The sequence below is a fragment of the Lithobates pipiens genome, unplaced genomic scaffold (genome assembly GCF_037356315.1).
Source record: "Lithobates pipiens isolate NorthernLeopardFrog02 unplaced genomic scaffold, aLitPip1_a1.2 Scaffold_3, whole genome shotgun sequence".
Classification (NCBI taxonomy): domain Eukaryota; kingdom Metazoa; phylum Chordata; class Amphibia; order Anura; family Ranidae; genus Lithobates; species Lithobates pipiens.
The window spans coordinates 189,448,358-189,468,900 of record NW_027507790.1 but is presented as its reverse complement, the minus strand read 5'-3'; the positions used below and the strand labels follow the sequence as shown (position 1 = coordinate 189,468,900).

The following is a 20,543-nucleotide window of genomic DNA, read 5'->3' as shown; positions in this document are numbered from 1 at the left end:
GTTGAGATTCTGTGCATTACAGTATCAGAGATTTGTCACGTAGGGGTTGATTTATTTAAACTCGAGAGTACAAAATCTGGTGCAGCTGTGCATGGTAGCCAATCGGCCTCTAACTTCAGGTTGTCCAATAAAGCTTTGACAAAAAAAAAACTGAAATCTGATTGGTTTCTCTTTACACTCTCCAGTTTTAGTAAATTAACCCCATATGTATGTAGGATGCCGATATGTAGTGCTAAAAACATAGACTATTTAACACTCAACTAGGTGCCAAGTTGCTGACAGAAGCAGTGAGGTGCAGGATATCCTCATCCTGGTGATGCTCCTTCATTGTTTAATCAGGGGTCTGGGCTTGTGCTGTTTAGCAAGAGTGTCAGAATCACACATTTTTACTCGAGACAGTTCACATGTATTTAAAGGTAGTGTAGAAATTACAGATGAGATTACATCCTTTTAATCTTTTTTCTGGTACTAGTCTTCGATGTATATTGCCACTGACACTTTGGGGTTGATTTACTATATGCAAATAGTCTGTGCACTTTGCAAAGTGCAATTGTACTCTGCAAGTGCAGTTGCTCTCGAGCTTAGTAAATTAACCACTTCAGCTCCGGACCAATAAACACCTTAAGGACCAGAGGTCTTTTTGCAATTTCGCACTGCGCTGCTTTAACTGGTAATTGCGCGGTCATGCAATATTGCACCCAAACGAAATTTGCGTCCTTTTCTTCCCACAAATAGAGCTTTCTTTTGATGGTATTTGATTGCCTCTGCGATTTATTTTTTTTTGCGATATAAATGGAAAAAGAGCGAAAATTTTGAAAAAAAAAGATATTTTCTTCTTTTTGTTATAAGAAAAATCGAATAAACTAAATTTTAGTCATACATTGAGGGCAAAATTTATTCAGCCACAGGTCTTTAGTAAAAAAAATGTCAATAAGCGTATATTTTTTGGTTTGCGCAAAAGTTATAGCGTCTACAAACTAGAGTACATTTTCTGGAATTTACACAGCTTTTAATTTATGACTGCCGATCTCATTTCTTGAGGTGCTAAAATGGCAGGGCAGTACAAATCCCCCCCAAATGACCCCATTTTGGAAAGTAGACACCCCAAGGAAATTGCTGATGGGTATGTTGAGCCCATTGAATATTTTTTTTTTTTGTCCTAAGGGATTGAATAATGACAAAAAAAAAAAAAAAATTTTTTTACAAAAAGTTGTCACTAAATGATATATTGCTCACACATGCCATGGTTATATGTGGAATTGCACCCCAAAATATATTCCGCTACTTCTCCCGAGTATGGGGATACCACATGTGTGGGACTTTTTGGGAGTCTAGTCGCGCACGGCACCCCGAAAACCAATCACCACCTTCAGGATTTCTAAGGGTGCAAATTTTTGATTTAACTCCTCACTACCTATCACAGTTTCGAAGGCCATAAAATGCCAAAATAGCACAAAACCCCCCAAAATGACCCCATTTTGGAAAGTAGACACCCCAAGCTATTTACTGAGAGGCATGTTGAGTCCATGGAATATTTTATATTTTGCCACAAGTTGCGGGAATATTACAAACTTTTTTTTTTTGCACCAAGTTGTCACTAAATGATATATTGCTCACACATGCTATGGGCATATGTGAAATGACACCCCAAAATACATTCTGCTGCTTCTCCTGAGTACGGGGATACCACATGTGTGGGACTTTTTGGGAGTCTAGTCACGCACGGCACCCCGAAAACCAATCACCACCTTCAGGATTTCTAAGGGTGCAAATTTTTGATTTAACTCCTCACTACCTATCACAGTTTCGAAGGCCATAAAATGCCAAAATAGCACAAAACCCCCCCAAATGACCCCATTTTGGAAAGTAGACACCCCAAGCTATTTACTGAGAGGCATGTTGAGTCCATGGAATATTTTATATTTTGCCAAAAGTTGCGGGAATATTACAAACTTTTTTTTTTTTTTTGCACAAAGTTGTCACTAAATGATATATTGCTCACACATGCTATGGGCAGAAGTCAAATTACACCCCAAAATAAATTCTGCTGCTTCTCCCGAGTACGGGGATACCACATGTGGGGGACTTTTTGGGAGCCTAGCCACGTACGGGACCCCGAAAACCAAGCACTGCCTTCCGGATTTGAATATAAAATGCTACCAAAAAACCTGTTAGCGATGGCAGGGATCAGGCCTGATCGCTGCAGTTATGTGTTTAGTGTTTTGTAAGTGACAGTGATCGATCGATACTGCACTTGGGTGGGCTGGGCAGAGGGGCAAAACGCAGGTGCTAGCAGGTATTTGGGCTGATCCCGCTAACAATGCGTTTTTTTGGAACCCTAAACTGCTGGGGTCGCTAGTATAGATCTGATCAGATCAGATATTGATCTGTTCAGATTCTATACCACTACGGGAGGTGTATGCTTTGCGTGTGGGTGTTAGCGGTACTGGCACTAACCTAGCGCTGCCTGGGGCGACGCAGACCCTGACCCTAAAACCTAATTGAGATCACCCGCCGGGTGATCAGGGGGTTAAACCTTTATTGGGTAATAAATGGTGGGTGCCCTGATGCTATAAAAAACAAACTAACCAGAGTCACCCCTAACACTTATACGGTGATCAGTGGTGAAAGGGTTAACTAGGGGCAATCAGGGGGTTCAAATTTTTATTAGGTAGTATATGGGGGTCCCTGGCGCTATATAAAAACCTGACGGGGAACCTAAATAACTAACTGGCTAACCAGCGTCACCAGTGACACTTATACTGTGATCGCTGGTGAAAGGGGGTGAAAGGGTTAACTAGCAGCAATCAGGGGGTTAAAACCAGTATTGGGTAGTATATCGGGGTACCTAGCGCTATAAAAACCTGGCGGTGAACCTAAAAAAATAACTAGCTACCTAGCGACACTAGCGACACTGATGCAGCGTTCAGAAAAATGATCGCTTAGTGACACTGGCAAAAGGGGGTGAAAGGGTTAACTAGCGGAAATCAGGGGGTTAAAACCATTATTGGGTAGTATATCGGGGTACCTAGCGCTATAAAAACCTGGCGGTGAACCTAAAAAAATAACTAGCTACCTAGCGACTGTAGCGACACTAATGCAGCGATCAGAAAAACGATCGCTTAGTGACACTGGCAAAAGGGGGTGAAAGGGTTAACTAGCGGCAATCAGGGGGTTAAAACCATTATTGGGTAGTATATCGGGGTACCTAGCGATATAAAAACCTGGCGGTGAACCTAAAAAAATAACTAGCTACCTAGCGACACATGCAGCGATCAGAAAAATGATCGCTTAGTGACACTGGCAAAAGGGGGTGAAAGGGTTAACTAGCGGCAATCAGGGGGTTAAAACCATTATTGGGTAGTATATCGGGGTACCTAGCGCTATAAAAACCTGGCGGTGAACCTAAAAAAATAACTAGCTACCTAGCGACTGTAGCGACACTAATGCAGCGATCAGAAAAACGATCGCTTAGTGACACTGGCAAAAGGGGGTGAAAGGGTTAACTAGCGGCAATCAGGGGGTTAAAACCATTATTGGGTAGTATATCGGGGTACCTAGCGATATAAAAACCTGGCGGTGAACCTAAAAAAATAACTAGCTACCTAGCGACACATGCAGCGATCAGAAAAATGATCGCTTAGTGACACTGGCAAAAGGGGGTGAAAGGGTTAACTCTAGGGACAATCAGGGGGTTAAATCTTTATTGGGGGGTGATAGGGGGCTACCCTGGACCTAACACTAACTGTCCTGACCGTTTTTACTGTCACAACTGACACTGAATGCATTGATCAGTAAAGAAATGATCAATGCAATCAGTGACACTGTGACTGGGGGGGGGGAGGGGGGGCGGGGGGGATCGGGGGGGGATCGGGGGGGGGGGATCGGGGGGGGGGTTTGTGTGCCTGTGTGTACCTACATGTCAGTGTAGTGTTGGTGCACACTTACTATTAGTCTTCTCCTCGTAGTCCGGTCAAAAAGACCGCGCCGAGGAGAATGACATCACTTCCTCCTTCCTGTGTAAACAATACACAGTGGGAGGAAGCTTCCCATTGGCCAGGAGCGATCCAGAGGGGGTGGCCGAAAACCAACGGCCATCCCCTCATCACGGAGCGCTCCTGGAGCGAACCGGACCGCCGTAACCTGCGGGAGGGGGTCCGATCTTACCCCCCACCCGCTGGAAGGCAATCACGTAGATCTACGTGATTGTGCCTGCCTGTGCCATTGTGTTGATGTACATTGGCAATACGGCGGTCCTGAAGTGGTTAAGTAAAGGAAAAATTGAAAAAAAGAAATGCATTTTTGCTTGCACATGATTGGATGATGGAAATCAGCAGAGCTTCTGCTCATTTACTAAGCTCTGGAGCAAATGCTCTTGTAAAGTGCAACTGCACTTTAGTAAATCAACCCCTTTATACCTACTTTAAACTAGCTGAGAGTCAGATGCGCCATGGAGAGAGGAGGTTGGTTTGCCTCTTCCCCCTCTTTTTTTTTTCTTTTCTCCCTTCCCCTCTTCCTTCCTCCTTCCATAATTTGGTTAATTGTTTGCTTTGGCATATTGCCGACAGTACTAATACACATGTTGAAGATTTATCTAGAAATACACATATGCTTGTGTATACTCCATCAACGCTCGCGATTAGAGTGAATACTTTTAGTACATACCTGTGCTTGCATAATAAGAGTCTTTAGACATTTCACTAATTTCAACAGCTTTTTTTATATGGATTACATACTGTCTATTGTCTTGATATTCATACATTATGAACCTTCAAAGCTGCAGGCTACATTGTTACATCTTCTCATAAATTATATTGTATGTTAATAATTAGAAATAAGTAAAAGTAAAATGTGGCCATTTGTAAATATAAGACACAACTCACCAACTTACTGTCTAATTGCTAATTAGTCTACACTCACCAGGACAAGTTTAAATCTGAACCAGTCACTGCAGTGTTTTCTTTTCGGGTTGATCCTGTCCTTTTATATGTTTGCTTTGTTTGCTTCCTGTAGGTGATGATTTCATCATTAGTGTGTCTAGGCTTCCTGAAAATGAGATGAGTAGTTTGTTAGGTAATAACCAGCACTGATATATCACACGTCAGCCAAATCCAAGGAAGCCTACCTTCCAACCATCAATTTAATTGTAACATTTATACAATTATCCTGTTTCTATAACTGTGTTGTAGTGCTTGTGTGTTTTATATATCCTGAAATCTGGAACATGGCTTTATATGGGTTGACAGTAATTATTAGTGCTATAGGGAGTTTATTTGCAGACTATGTGTCTTAATGTTGCTCTATGTTAACCAGCTCAGGCCGTGGAACATGCCTCGATAATGAACCTCCAAAGCGTGACTTTGTCTACCCGGCGGTGGCTCCCGGTCAGGTGTATGACGCAGATGAACAGTGCCGTTTTCAGTATGGAGCAACATCACGCCAATGTAAATATGGGGTAAGAAGTTGTCGTCTTTATGTTAATAAAACTTTATTTTTGAAATGTTCAGTTAATAAACAATAACAATATAAAAGTGTGAAAATGCAATATTCTTTCTTTAGTAGATATTTAGTATTACCATGGAAGTTTGGAATGTAAGGATGCCACCAGCAATACGAATTTAGTTTGAAAGGCAGCCAGGTATTAAATAAAGACTGGAGAAAACAAAAGAAAGACAGGCCTAGCACAATAATTAAAATAGAGACCACATAAAATGGGACTTTTTAGGCACTGTATCGAACACACAGAATTGTATGTAAGGGGGTTCCCGGGTTACGAACCCATTAGGGACTTTCCTCCTGTTTGTAATCTGGAAATGTTCATAAGTCGGCCGCGCATGTGTAGAACAACAATTACGGACATTTCCCATGTTCCGCCAAATGCCGTTCATTTACGACATTTTCCAAGGCTCCGTCTGGTCGCACATGCGCAGAACGGCAGATGGTCCACACAGAACAGCAGAGGGTCCCCACAGGGCCCTGTTCGTAAGTAGGAGTGGTTCATAAGTCGGGAGTTCGTAAGTCGGGGACCCCCTGTATATGAAAATATTGTCTTTTATTCGAAAATGGATTAAAACCAAATTACAACCATTAGATATCATTAACCCAAACTAGTGTATGAGCATACACACCCCCTGTATACATGTAGGGAGCCTCCAAAGTATTGGCACTGCCACATACATAATGAAACAAATACAATCACCAAGGACAAATAATATAACGTGGGGCTATCTCTGTGGAGGGGTGCGTCGCCTCACACCAGTTGGACAGTGCTGTTCTCAACATGTTTCTCATTGACAAATAACGCTTCTTCTGGAGAGTAAAGGGTTAAACCAAGCAAAAAAAAGGTGGACTGCAAAAGAGCGAGGAACAGAGCTAGTGGCAGTCATGACACCCCCATATGATTACAAGTAGAAATGGGGTTACACAGAAAAGGGTTACTATATATTGATATCTGGGGTTTATTGGGGGTAGCAACTTCCTCTCCACATAGTACAAAGTGTAATGATGGAATTGTCCAAGGAAAAAGCATTAGCTCTATATATCCCTGAGCATGTGTAGCCTCAATTTCCCATGCAGTGTCCCGGCTTCTTCCTAATATAATTAGGGCAGATCCACCAAGGTAGCCTTGCCCTAGGGCCTCCTCTGTATGGTCAGCTCTGCTCCTCACTGACTGGCTGCTAGACCTCCACTGGAGATGACCACATTATTTGTTGTAAAAATAAGCATGTATCTGCTTACAAACAATAAAACAGACATGACTAGCTCATTAAGGTATCAGAGCGGTTCTGATCGCTCCGTGCCCTCCTATGATTGGGAGGACATCTCCTAGATCCCACAGGCTTATGCATTTTGAGGGTTATACCCTGTTCTTCAGAGCCAATGGAGTCCTGTCTGTCTCGTTTTATCATTGGGACCTCCCCTAGTCCTGAGAGAGCAGCAAAGCGTTTATACCTACAACAAGGAAGCAGATGTGTAGGAAGTGTTGTGTCTTGTCTGCATAGAATATAGACATACGAGGATAGAATTACTAGACAAATAGAACGTTCGTTTTGCAAGGGAATTTTCCCAAGAGCATAGTGAATATAGTGAAGTTTCACTGTGCAAAGAATAGCAAATCACATGTGAGGAATATAAAACAAAACAAAAAAAAAACAGCAATATTGTTTGCAATGAGTGGGTGATAGAAGTCAGCAGAGCTTCACTTCATTTTCATTCCCATGAGCTTTGGGGAAAATTCCCTTGCAAAATTCTTTGCACAGTGAACATCATATTTGCCTTTAGCAAATCAACTAGGTATAAAATATGGACATCATAATGCAAGTAAGAGACATTCAGTAGATCAGTTGTGTTCTCTGAACCAGTTATGAGTGAGCCATGCAATTTTCTTTTTCCATTTACGTGCATGCAAAGTAAGGTGTCAGTGTAATACGTACAGATATTTATTACCTTACAGAGGTCACAGTACTTTCTTTGAGGATGCCTGCAACCTCTTTGCAATACAGAAAAACAGTTTTTGTTTAAGCATCATCCAGTTTTGGCATCTACCTACTGAACTGACATTGTGGCTTAGAGATGGCACAGTAATGAAAATTTAAATGTCTGTGCAGTTGTTTGCTGTGTTCAAAAATGTCTGACGCAGATGAGCCCCTTCTGCAACCTCCCACCTTGTGACCTATTACGTTACAATTTTGCAGTCTGAGGAGACCGCTAAAACATTGTACAGTGTAGATGGGTGGAGATTCAAGAGGAGATTGAGGAAATGCTCTTTTTTTGCCTGCAGCAGACTGAAATATTTGCAGGCTAATCAAAGTCAGTGGCCTGGAGCTTAACAGGGGCTTTTAACCACTTCAGCTCCGGAAGATTTACCCCACCCCCTTCCTGACCAGGCTATTTGTGATACAGCGCTGGGTTACTTTAACTGACAATGTACCCAAATTAAAATTTCTTTTGGTGGTATTTGTTCACTTCTGCATCTTTTATTTTTGTGCTATAAACAAAAAATTACTGACAATTGCAATATTTTTTTCTTTCTGCTCTAAAACATATCCAATAAAAAAAAATGTAAAAAATCTTTTCTTCATCAGTTTAGGCCAATATTTATTCTGCTACATATTTTTGGTAAAAAAAATCGAAATAAGCATACATTGATTGAATTTCGCAAAGGTTATAGCGTCTACAAACTATGGGGTATATTTATGCAATTTTTCTTTTTCTTTACTAGTAATGGGGGCGATCAGCAACTTATGGTGGGACTGTGATATTGCGGCAGACAAATTGGGCACTAACTGACACGTTTGACACTTTTTTGGGGACCAGTAAAATTATTACAGTGATCAGTGCTAAATCAATTCACTGTCACTGTACTAATGACACTGGCTGGGAAAGGGTTAACATCAGGGGCAATTAAAGGGTTAACTGTGAGCCTAGCTGGTGTTTTACTGTAGTGTAGTGTGGGAGGTGCTTTTACTAGAGGAAGGCATAGATCCATGTCCCTTCTTTGCAGGAACACAGGATGCATGCCTTCCTTACTGACAGAATGGCTATCTGCCTTGTTTACTTGTACTGAATGATCAGTGGGTGACGGTGGACAGCAGGTCTGCTGATCAGCTCCCACTGTGTGTAGAATGATGGTGGGAGCGAGCTGCCGATGGCGTGCATTCGCGCACAGGAGCCAAAAGTGCAGGATCACACACATATATATATATATATATATATATATATATATATATGCACAGCACGGCCGCCCCGTAGCAGTAAAACTGGTAAAGGGCGGTTGGCAAGTGGTTAATGATAATGTTTAGAGAATTTTGTATTTTATTTTATTAATTTACACTGTTGCTGTAAGCTTTTGGTCATGTAAATAACACTGGAGCATCATATTTTCCAGGATCAGTATCTCACCTCTTCAATTACTCTTGGCTTATCCACAGTGGTGGCTGGTGAAGTTTTAGCTTTTAGGACACCAGACCTTGCCCTTCCTTATTGGCCCCTCCCACGTCTCATAAGCCCCACTCCTTATAGAATCCACCCACTCCGTACCCTGTATTCCACTTGCTTCCACACATAGTGTCAGGAGTATACAGCTCAGCATCACAGAACAGAGTATATAGCTCAGCCTCACAGATCATGATATATAGATCAGGGTATATAGCTCAGCATGACACAGATCAGGGTATATAGCAGTACAGATCAGGGTATACAGCTCAGCCATACAGATCAGCGTATATAGCATTACAGATCATGGTATACAGCTCAGCCTCACAGATTAGGGTATATAGCTTCACAGATCAGGGTATATAGTATAACATAATAGGGTATATAGCATCACAGATCAGGGAATACAGCTCAGCCTCACAGATCAGGTATATAGAATCACAGATCAGGGTATATAGCATCACCAATTAGGGTATATAGCATCACAGATCAGGGAACACAGCTCAGCCTCACAGATTGGCACTAACAGCACCCCCCCTGCGGGGGGGTCGCGGCACTGACAGCACCCCCTCCCCCACAGGAAGTCTGGAACTTACTGCCAGGCTGTGATGTCCTCTCCAAGTCCTCCTGACTGTGTCTCCTCCAGAGAAGCATAGGCAGCAGGGGTGTGCTTCCTCGAGTCCAGCACATGCCTCCTCTGTTTGTGCCTCCTCTTCCTAAGTGCCAGACATCCAATAGGATCGCCTGTCGCTTTGGCCAATCAAGAACCAGGTATGACGATCTAACTCATGATTGGTGGGGAGGATCGTTTGTGTGAAAATAGCAAAAATGTATTTGTTTTAGTCACACAATTGGGTGGGCTCGGGGCGCACTCTCTGCGCCCCAAGCTCACCCTATTTTAAAGCCTATTAGAGCCTCTGCCTCTAATCAGGTGCTTAAAAAAACCCGTCTAAGTAATTCATGCGCCCGACATCCTTAAAGGGGCTGGGCACGTGGATGGGGGGGGGGCGGCGGTAGGGATGGGGGGGCGGCACCTGTGCGCCCAAAATGCATGGGCCACCACTGCTTATCCATGAGTTTAAAGCAAGCCAGTCAGAATTTTGAGCACAAACAATTCAGTCCTAGACAATTCAGTGCAGGACATCCATAAATTCTAAACATAATAAAACAATACAAGATATTATTTAAATTGACTGCACCTTTGATTCAGTTTAATTCTATTTTCAGTTGTACCAATTTTTTTTCTAGAAAGAGTCCCATGCACCCCCTTCCCCAATCAAGATTTCACAATGAGTATTTCATTAAATTGAGGCCTGCAAAAGGGAAGTTAGTGAAAATTCATTGTAGACAGATGTGTGAGATTTTTTTTATTAAGATCATAATTGGAGCTCGTTCCATATAAGCACCACAACCTCTCTTAAGCACCCACTGCTCAACTCCACATTCAGATCTATAATTGATGTTGACATTTGCTGGCTGTGTTTCAAACAAAATTAATTTTCCGTGTCACTGAAGTTTAAATATTCATGAATTTTCATTATCTTCACACAAAATTCATTTCCTTTAAAGCTACAATACTCGGAAAATAGGCATTGTCATTAGTAATTAGTGGCTGAGAACAGGACAAAAAGATGAACTTTTTAGGTGTGTATTTCTTGCCTGCGTACATGGCTTCATCCTCTCCCACCTTTTTTATAGCTTCCAGATGTTCCAATTACATTAAGATAAGGTTTCTTTTTTAATTGGTAATATGATTTGGAATAATAAAGGCTTAGGATCAGGTTTTCATAACAAATGCTTTCACAGTCAAGTGAGAAGACTTCTTTTAATTGTTTCCTGTAAAATCGGTGAGCTTTCCTGACATGGTGGAAAGGGTTCCTTTTATTGTTTGTATCCAAGTCCATGTCCATTTATGGGAACTTTAGTCAGAAAATTCAGTCCTGCTAGATAACTTCAGGCTGGCCCCTTCTGCAGGTATAGCTCTGTAAAATATTAAAAATGAATGCCTATACTGTTTAAAATCCAATATTACACTGTCTCCCCCTGCTCTGCACATGCTCAGTTGCTCTCCATTTTTAGGCACTTTTAAGCCCTGTACACACGGTATGATTAGTGGCCAACTGGGCGTCTGATTTATGTCAAAAGGGCATGTGCCAGGATCTTGCCTTGCACTTGCATACTCTTCAGCACCACCCTTTGTGCCCCTTCTGTTAATCTTCTGTTTGGTGAGCACTGATTCCGAGCATTCGTGTTGGTACTTTCGACTTTTGTGTGACGGATTTGTGTACTGACCATATGAAAATCTGACATCAAACCGAAAATTTACTAGCCTGTCATCCAACACTTGTTGGCCGAACGTTGGAGAACAGTTGTCAAAAGGAGCGTACTAACGGTAAGATTTCAGGACAACAGTCTGTCAACAGACAATCCTCTGACAACAGTCGTATTGTGTGTACTAGGCTTTAGGCCAGGGGTCTCAAACTGGTGGCCCTCCAGGTGTTGCAAAACTACAAGTCCCATGATGCATTGCAAGGCTGACAGTTACAAGCATGACTCCCACAGGCAGAGGCATGATGGGACTTGTAGTTTTGCAACAGCTGGAGGGCCACCAGTTTGAGATCCCTGCTTTAGGCAGTGATGAATTTATAGAGGCCAATCTGCTGACAGCCTTAAAAGCATAATTTTACTATCCTTCACAGCCAAGGATGCTGCTTCTGTTTGATTTGCAACTGACATTGTGCTACACGTGATCAACACCACACCAGCCATTTGATGGTTTTCAGTTTGGTGAGGAAACAAGAAAATGTGACAGTTAGAAATTCTAGCATTCTAGGAATGAAACTTTTTTGAAACTGTTAAATCGATGGGTTTAGTTCTGCTTTATGATTTACTTATGCTCATGGGCTCTGGGCTTCAACAAAATGGCAGCCTCCGGCAAGAGGAAACAAAACCAACGCTGGAGGCAATTTACAGCACACTCTCATTTTGGTAGCATAATTATTAATGAGGAATACTGTTGCTAAAAAACATTATTTTTTAGCAATTTGTTATGGGTAAAGTTCTGCTTTAAAGCCCGACTCCAGAATTAACTTTTCTTCTTGGTTTAGGTTGTTATGGGGAAGGATTCAAACAGGAACATAAAGAGTTTTGCTGCTCTCTCTGTATCCATTGAAGAGATTTCCCACCACTTCATGTCTTTGTGGCCTCCTGTTACCAGTAGAGGAAGTAGGGGGAAATCACGCCAATCAGGACACAAACGACAGTACATTTTGACAGGAAATTGAACCCACCCTCACTCAATGCAAAACTTTAAAAAACACCCTGACCCCCTTAAACTAACCTTGCGTGCACTCCCTCATCGCTACTAGTCGTAACAATGCCAAAGCTTTATCCCAAACCTAACCAAAGCCCACCAGTTAAATACCTGGGAAAAGTAGCGACACCACGACTTCTCTATGGAGAAAAGGGAATGCTTATCATTTGCAGCGATCTTCAGACAGGTTTGAAAACATTTTTGAGTTATAACAAGTACTTCCAGTGCTCATCCCAGCTTTTCCTAATCATCATTATATGATGATGAAGTTGGTTGGTTGAATTTTGAAATATTGGTTATGAATTGTGGGTTTTTAAACAGTTACAGATAAGGTTAGTGTATGGAAATGCCAATAAAGGTATATAGTAAACAGTACGTTTCATCATCACTTTTATTATTTATATAGGCTTGCTGAGTCTCAGTATATAACCTCTCTTTTATTTTTTTTACAGCAATGTGGAATTTGTTTGCAAGTCTATGCCAGTCAATCTTAAACCCATGAATCATTTCCTCATGTTGTAATTAGAGATTCTATAGTGATAATGTAATATTTAAAAGCCTTTTACATCCTGCTTGCTTACCCTGCTGTCAGCTTCCAAGACTTCTGCTCTGGAACAGAAATATAATTGCCAGCTATTCCTTTGTTGTCACTCTTTACCGGTGACTGCTACTGTGAGCTTTCTAAGAATTGTGCTTTGATTAATCCTCATACAGCCCTCAATTCAGCATAGAGCCAGTTTAAGACATTCTTAGTTCATTCTTATCAGTTGTTGCATTTTACACATGTACAGTATTTTTTTTTGTAGTATGAATAGTACTATAATAGTCAATGTTTGTTACAAATAAACATTGAGGATAACGGTACTATTTGCATTACAAAAAGATATGGTAAACACCAAGGGCAAAGTGTAACAATGGATTCAAGTGTTTGCTTAAGGTGATTGTAGCCGTATTAGTGCCACAAACAATTGAGTACTGTCCGTGATAGTACTCTGGGATCTTGAGTAATTTTGGAGTACTGCTGGGACCTTGAAGAAGGGGACATACCCCAAAATCTTATCCTGAAAAATTGTATGTTAGTGCAAATAAAAAAAGTATCACGGACAGTATTCAACTGTTTGCTTACCAATGCTAAGCAAAATAGGGATGTTGGAAGGCCTGGTGTACAAAGAGAATGATTGAATTAGTATTGCTGAATCTTGGCTTCATTCTTTACATGGTTGTGCTGTTAATATCCCTGGTTATGCACTCTTTCAGAGAGACAGGTTAAAGCAAAAAAGTGGTGGTGTCTGTAAGCAGGTGCAGTTAGCTAGTCTGCCACTAGGTGGCTCTGTTCCAGAATAGTGTCTTATTACAGAGAATAGTGTCTTCAGGTGTTAGGTCCCTTTTAGTTAGAGTCCTCTTGTAGTGATGTAATGAGTCCCACATATAATCCAGGTTGGGAGGAGCAATAGGGCAGTTGGGGCATGGAAGACAGAGACCTCAATCTCAGGCAGATGTAGTCAGTTAGTGAAGGGCCTGGACAGGGCCGGAAGGCAGAGAGAGGTAGAAATGCACCCAAAAGAGCTGGCTGTAGACATCCTGACATAGGCCGCGTACACACGGGCGGACTGTTCGCCCAACTTTGTCCGCTGAACAGTGTTTGGGCGGACAGTCCGCTCGTGTGTGGGCTTTCAGCGGACAGTTTCAGCGGACAGTTGGACGGACAAGGTTTTTCGGAATTTCCGAAAAACTGTCCGCTGAAACCTTGTTTCAGCGAACAGCCCGCTCGTGTGTAGGCTTGTTCGTCAAACAAAGTTGCGCGCATGCTCAGAAAGGATTTTCACGCCGAAAGCTATAATGCAGTGTATAGGACGTCGTATTTTTCGTCCCGTCGTACGTGCCGTTCACGTCATCGCGCACGGTTTCAGCAAACTGTTCGTCCGTCGTGTGTGGCCATGTCCATCCATGCTAAGTTTGAGCGGACTGTTTGCCGAAACTGTTGGACGGACAAAGTTGGGCGAACAGTCCGCGCGTGTGTACGCGGCCTTATAGTATTAGATTGTAACTGTACTGCCTGCCCTAATGTTGCAAGGCGCTGTGCAAATTGTTAGCGTTGAATAAATGCTATATAATAATAATAATAGTGGTTGGAGCCTAGAGCGGGTTCCAAAAGGCCTTTTAGGCCAGGCCAAGTATTCCCTGGAGGGAGGCTAGCCCCTGGGAGAAGTAGACCAAAGCCAGAGGTGACTGCAGTGACCCTGTCTCAGATTGACAAAGAATACAAAAAAATAAAAAGAAAGTCATAAAAATGAAAAAAAAAAATTACAGGTTATGAAAGAGAGTACGATAAAACCCCCAAAATATATAGATATAGTTATAGTAAAATGGTTAGGTCTGATCATGTAAGCCCCTTACGAAACCGCTTAGAGTTGGTGACTGTGGACAAGGCAATCTAAATAACTTCTTCAGCTCCATGTATACAAAAGAAAATGGTGATGCTCAAAGAGTAAGTCAACTTTTGTTGAGAAAAAATAATTTCCCTCTGGATGATCTATGCACATTACAAGGATTTTAACAAACTTTGTCACTGATTGCCACCTTTTGTTATTCTGAAGAATTAGCTGCTTGTTTGTCTGTGTCCATGGGCAAAGTGAGTCTGTGTGGGAGAGATTTTATAATTATCAATCAGCTGTTGCACCTGCATGGCTCTAATAAGGAAAGTGGTCTGCCTCCCTATGGCCTCTTTCACACGGCCAATCCGTTCAGGATGCTCCATGGACCTCTATGGAGCGTCGGATGTCAGCGCTGACATGTCCACTGACATCTGACCCGCTCCGATCCGAAAAAAAAGTGTGACGGAGGAAAAACCTACATTTCCATCCGTCATTGGATCAGGTGACGACGGACACTGCGGTCCGTCATCATCCGATCTCCCATAGGGGAGAGCGGCGCTCTGACAGGCCCATCCATCCCTGCACAGTGCGCAGAGACGGACCTGTCATCTTCCTGCTCAGCATGGATCGACGGAGCGATCCCCACTGAGCAAGCGGATATCCACGGGCTGGATCATCACTGATCCGCCACGTGTGAAAGAGACCTTAGGCAAGATTTCCCTCTGAGAGTATCTCACCAAAAATTATATTTTGCTGCAGGGGATGCCTGAGATCTGACTTGTATCTTAGTGCAGATTTCTGGGAAAATCAGCCAATCACACAAGCAGGAAAATACATATCTGAGGGGGGGGGGGGATTCTGTTCACCATCTGTGTACAGAACGCCTCCAGGTAGCCATATTGCATCACATCTTACTGAAAAAAAGACAGTGTTACAGATTGAAAAGGAAAGGTCATTTTTAATAATATTCAATTACAATATGATTTGTTTATTATTATTTTTTTAACCACGAAAATGACAATACCATAATGGGGATAGTATTGCCACAGCTTCAAATGAACCATTACAACTCAAAATTGATATGGTCCATGAACAGATATAATAAATGGGAATTAAAAATATAAATACATGAATACTTTGGAAAATTACAAAGAATATAAAGAAATTAAAATCTAGATTGTAAAAATTAAAAAAAATTATAGCAATTGGGCCAGGTCTAAGCATGCAGGTAAAGGGGGACAAAGAGGAGGCAAATCTAAATGCCTTCTTTAGCTGTGGGTATATAAAGGATAATGGTGGGGCTCAAGCCCATAATGAGGATAGTAATGCCCCAGCCTTTATGGCTTTATGCTGCTTCTTGGAAAATCTTCAGTGGCTGCTGTTGTAATGCTACTAGTTAATTTTATGCCTTAAAAATGGGCTGCACAGTTGACCTCAGCGGGTAGACTTTCCACAGTGGCTTCAGGCTGTTTTATTGATAACAGCTGTTAAAAGATGCCACTGATAGGATAATGAGAATACAGCCAGTTGTTGAACACTTTTCTGATAAAACAAAGACTACAGTTAGCTGAGTATTTCCTCCAGGACATATATACTCTAGGCATTATAATTAAGTTGTCTGAGACTTTCTTTTTTTTTTTTTTATTTGTTTGTAATTGGACAATGTTACGGGCACTTTGCTACGTGCTTCTTAATTATTACTGCCACTTATGTTATTTTGTGTTTCTCTGTTCCTTTTTTTTTTGTAACTATATTTTTATGTCTAAGTATAATTAGGCAGAATAGTTTGTATGATATGCCTTTTGTTAGCCCTGTATAATTGCTGTCAGTCTTGTCAAGGAATTTTTTAAACACCTGGCAGACATTTTTTTGTTCAAAGTTATTTCAGCCTCCTGCCTGGATGTTGAAAGAGTCATCACGTCAATTTCAGGAAGCAATTTGATTTATACAGCACAATAATATATTTTATGTCTGCTGCCTGTTATTATTCCTGTGTTTTATTAAGCTGCAATGCAGCAACAAGTAGAGTGAAATAAACGTTGCTATACGTTCGCACCTTTTCTTCAGAGATTATAACAGGCAGGTTTGTTGAATGCAAATACCATTCTAGTGGACTGAAATCTGCATAGTCCTTGCTATTGTGAAAAAAAATTACTATTTGTAGATGTCTTTATCAGTGGCGGCCCGTAATGCAGGGCGCAGGGGCACCGGTCGCATGGATTTTTGTTTTTTTGTTTTTTTGTTTTTTTTTAAGCACATGATTAGAGCTAGAGGCTCTAATTGGCTTCAGAAAGGAGTGAGCCCACACACTTGTGTGTCAATAGCAATTACATGTATATACGAAATACTAGTGCGCTCCCTAATGGTTTTATAGAACGACTAAATGAGTAAAACTAAATATAAATAAGTAAAAATTTGCATAGGAAGCAGCCAGCAAAGAATCGGTGATCTCAACACCAAATAAATCCGTAAAAATGATATAAATAAATGCAGCGCTACCTAAAAGTGCATATAAAAATGATAATAACTAGATAAATATAGTGTGGTTCAAATAAATGTAGTGCAACTCAAGTGCTATCCTATTAAATAATAAATGCAGCATATAAAAACACAAAAAAATAATAAATCTGCATAAATTTTCCAAATACATAAAATTCAAAATAGATTGTGAAAAAATATATATATAAATAATTAATAAATAAATATTTTTAAGTATCAATCCAGTGATTCTGTGTAAATTAATCAATATTTCAAGTGATTGTCCACAAAAAACATGCACATAAAGCTGAAAAAACTTTTTTCAAAAAACAAAAGACAAAAGTCCATGCAAAAAGTGATTTCCAATAGTGCCACTCCACTGCAAACTTCAGTGCCTATTCAGTGCACCACCTATTTCCCCCAGCCTCTCACCTCCAATAGCTGGCACAATAGGCGGTGTGTATAAACAGATAAGCTGCTGGCTCCTTATTCATCCAGTTTCACTGTTCTATCGCTGTTAGTATTTCACTGTGACTCATATACATAGTACATATTCTCCCAATTTCTCCAGAGTATCCAATAAGTATGCAATGGAAGAAAACAGAAGGGCTTTCATGTGTAGTAACTATGTATCGCTTTATTACAAAGAACAAATCCACACAGTGGAACGTACAGCTGACGCGGACTTCCGGTTTCGGCCGTAACCGGAAGTGGTATGTGCGACACCCAATTCCTTCCCTGACGCGTTGCGTTACACCACGTAACTTTTTCAAAGGGTTTTTTGTGGACAATCACTTGAAATATTGATTAATTTACACAGAATCACTGGATTGATACTTAAAAATATTTATTTATTAATTATTTATATATATATTTTTTCACAATCTATTTTGAATTTTATGTATTTGGAAAATTTATGCAGATTTATTTTTTTGTGTTTTTATATGCTGCATTTATTATTTAATAGGATAGCACTTGAGTTGCACTACATTTATTTGAACCACACTATATTTATCTAGTTATTATCATTTTTATATGCACTTTTAGGTAGCGCTGCATTTATTTATATCATTTTTAATAGCAATTACATATTTGCTATTGTCTTCCTGATTCTCCTCCCAGCCAATCAGGAACCCCCGATTGGCCAGGGAGTCTTAAGACAGGGGTGGAGGAGATTGCCGCCATCTGTCTCTCATGCACGGGGGAGAGGGGTTGAGGGTATTGTTAGTTTGAATACAAGCCACCAATGGACTTTATACTATATGGCCAAATTATTGAGTTCAGTTGTTTCCAGTGAAAAAAACTGTTAATGCTGAAGCTTATAAGGACACTCTAGACCAGTGTTTTCCAATCTTTTAAAACAAAGGGCTAGTTTACTGTCCTTTCAGACTTTAGGAGTGCCGGACTAGGGCCAGTAGGAGTAGAAAATGACCTGATGTCCTGTTCGAGTAAGCAATGCCCTATGTTTGGTGTCAGTGGGAGGAATAGTGCCCCATCGTTGGTGCCAATGGAAGGAATTATGCCCCATTATTGACTATGGGAGGAATTGTGGGAGGAATTGTGCCCTTTCATTGGTGTCAGTGGAAGGATTTATGTCCCATTGTTGGTGTCAATGGATGGAATAGTGTCCCTCGGGCCATATAAAGACAAGCAAGGGGCCGCATCCGGCACTTGGGCCACAGTTTGGAGACTGCTGCTATAGACAATCTTGTGCCTCCATTTCAGTGGCAACAGTTTGGGGAAGGTCCTTTTCTGTTCCAACATGACTATGCCCCTATGTAGAAAAGCCTGGAATATAAAGATATATGGTTTGATGAGTTGGGTGTGGAGGAACTCAAATGGCCCATACGAAGCCTTAAGATCAACTATTGAACACCTTTGGGATTAGCTATGATGCCAATTGCAAGCCTTTTTGCTCAACATCAGTACCTGGATAATTGGGCACAAGTTACCACACACACCATCTCAAATCTTGTGCTAGGCCTTTCTAAAAGAGTTGAGGGTTACCAATGCCTCAGATGATGGGCTAACTTCACAGTAATGGCCATAGTTTTGGAATGAGATATCCAAACAAGGTTATATAGGTGTGATGGTCAACTGTCCACAAATGTTTGACAATATAGTGCATATGAGGGAATTCCTCTCTAACTTCACCTTTGCTGTCTGGCTGAACTGAGATAAGAGTTTTCTGAAGACAGTGTTATACTTTGCAGTATTATATAGTGTTTCTTCTTGTTCACCCTACCAAACCCTAAAAAAACTGTATTTTTTTGTGCAAATATATTTATATATAAAATCATTTTGCAGTATTTATATTACAGTTTTACATATTTAATGACCTTACTAGTGAGTACCTTTTACTCGGGGTGGGCTGCATCATCATAGATGCTGAGGAGGAGGGTTATCAGCACTATCACCACTACCACCATTGATAACCCTGCCCTGGGCCCTCACTGCCAATTAGTGTTAGCCTTGTTATCCAGCACCCTGTGTATGGGGAAGGACTCTTAGATCCCTCCTCCTGGTTTTGACGTGAAGACCTCACGTCATCTGTGATGATCGGAAGGCATGAGGGCAAAGAGGATACATTTGCCAACCGTTCCAGTTTTGAGGAGAGATTAGATAATAGGGTCCCCTTTTGGGACACTGGAGTGGGGGGAAGTTCTGTGGGTGGGAGAGTTGCTTGGGAGGGATGGAGGGGTCAGGGGGTGTTTGGGGGCTGGGGTTCCCCCTCTTTGGGTAGCTGACTTACTTGGTCAATGGGTTTGTACTGTTTTTTGTACTTTTGATGTCCAATAAATTAACCTGGTGGGGTTTTTATAGATATATATTAAGCTCTCTCTCCTCACCTTGTAGAGATTTTCTATTATTTCCTGTTCATCTCTGAGACAGGAAGTGAAGGGCAATCTCCCCATTTAGACACATACTGCAAAGTGGGGATGTAACCCTTCCCAAAAGTTTTGGTTTAGCATTAATGTTAAGAAAATAACAGTGTATAAAGTGGTTTGAATGACCTAGCCCCCAAAAAATTATGTTTTCCATAATATCACAATTTCACCATAATCACTAGTTTCCCTAAGTAATTTATGCCAATGCAACTGTACATAATAATACAATGAACATTGTCAATAATTTTTAAAATATATATGCTTTTTCCTGATTGAGATCTATGTTTATGTGCATGCTTAGCCAATTCGCTTATTTTTAATTACTAGTGTCCGTATACAGTATGGCTGACAACATGACTTACTGGTAGAGGGTGCAATAAAAATGCTGTGTTTAACTATGTGTGTTATAATATGGCATTCCGGAAACTTTTTATGTCCTATTGTAGTAAGCCTGGGTTGCCTGCTCTCATTAGACAACGATCATTACATTTATTGCATGCTTGAAAAATATTTACTGACATTTTGCACACCATTGTGTTAAGCCAGAAACAAAAT

At 41.0% G+C, this 20,543-nt stretch overlaps 1 protein-coding gene across 1 annotated transcript in view; it reads left to right on the top strand.

Annotated features, from left to right (window-relative positions):
- ADAMTS6 (ADAM metallopeptidase with thrombospondin type 1 motif 6) overlaps positions 1–20,543 on the top strand; it is a 441,127-nt gene that overhangs the window by 269,852 nt on the left and 150,732 nt on the right. Inside the window, exon 11 of the mRNA XM_077462633.1 lies at positions 5,314–5,455. Within this exon, the coding sequence (XP_077318759.1) occupies positions 5,314–5,455 (142 nt within the window). The remainder of the gene's footprint in view (positions 1–5,313; positions 5,456–20,543) is intronic.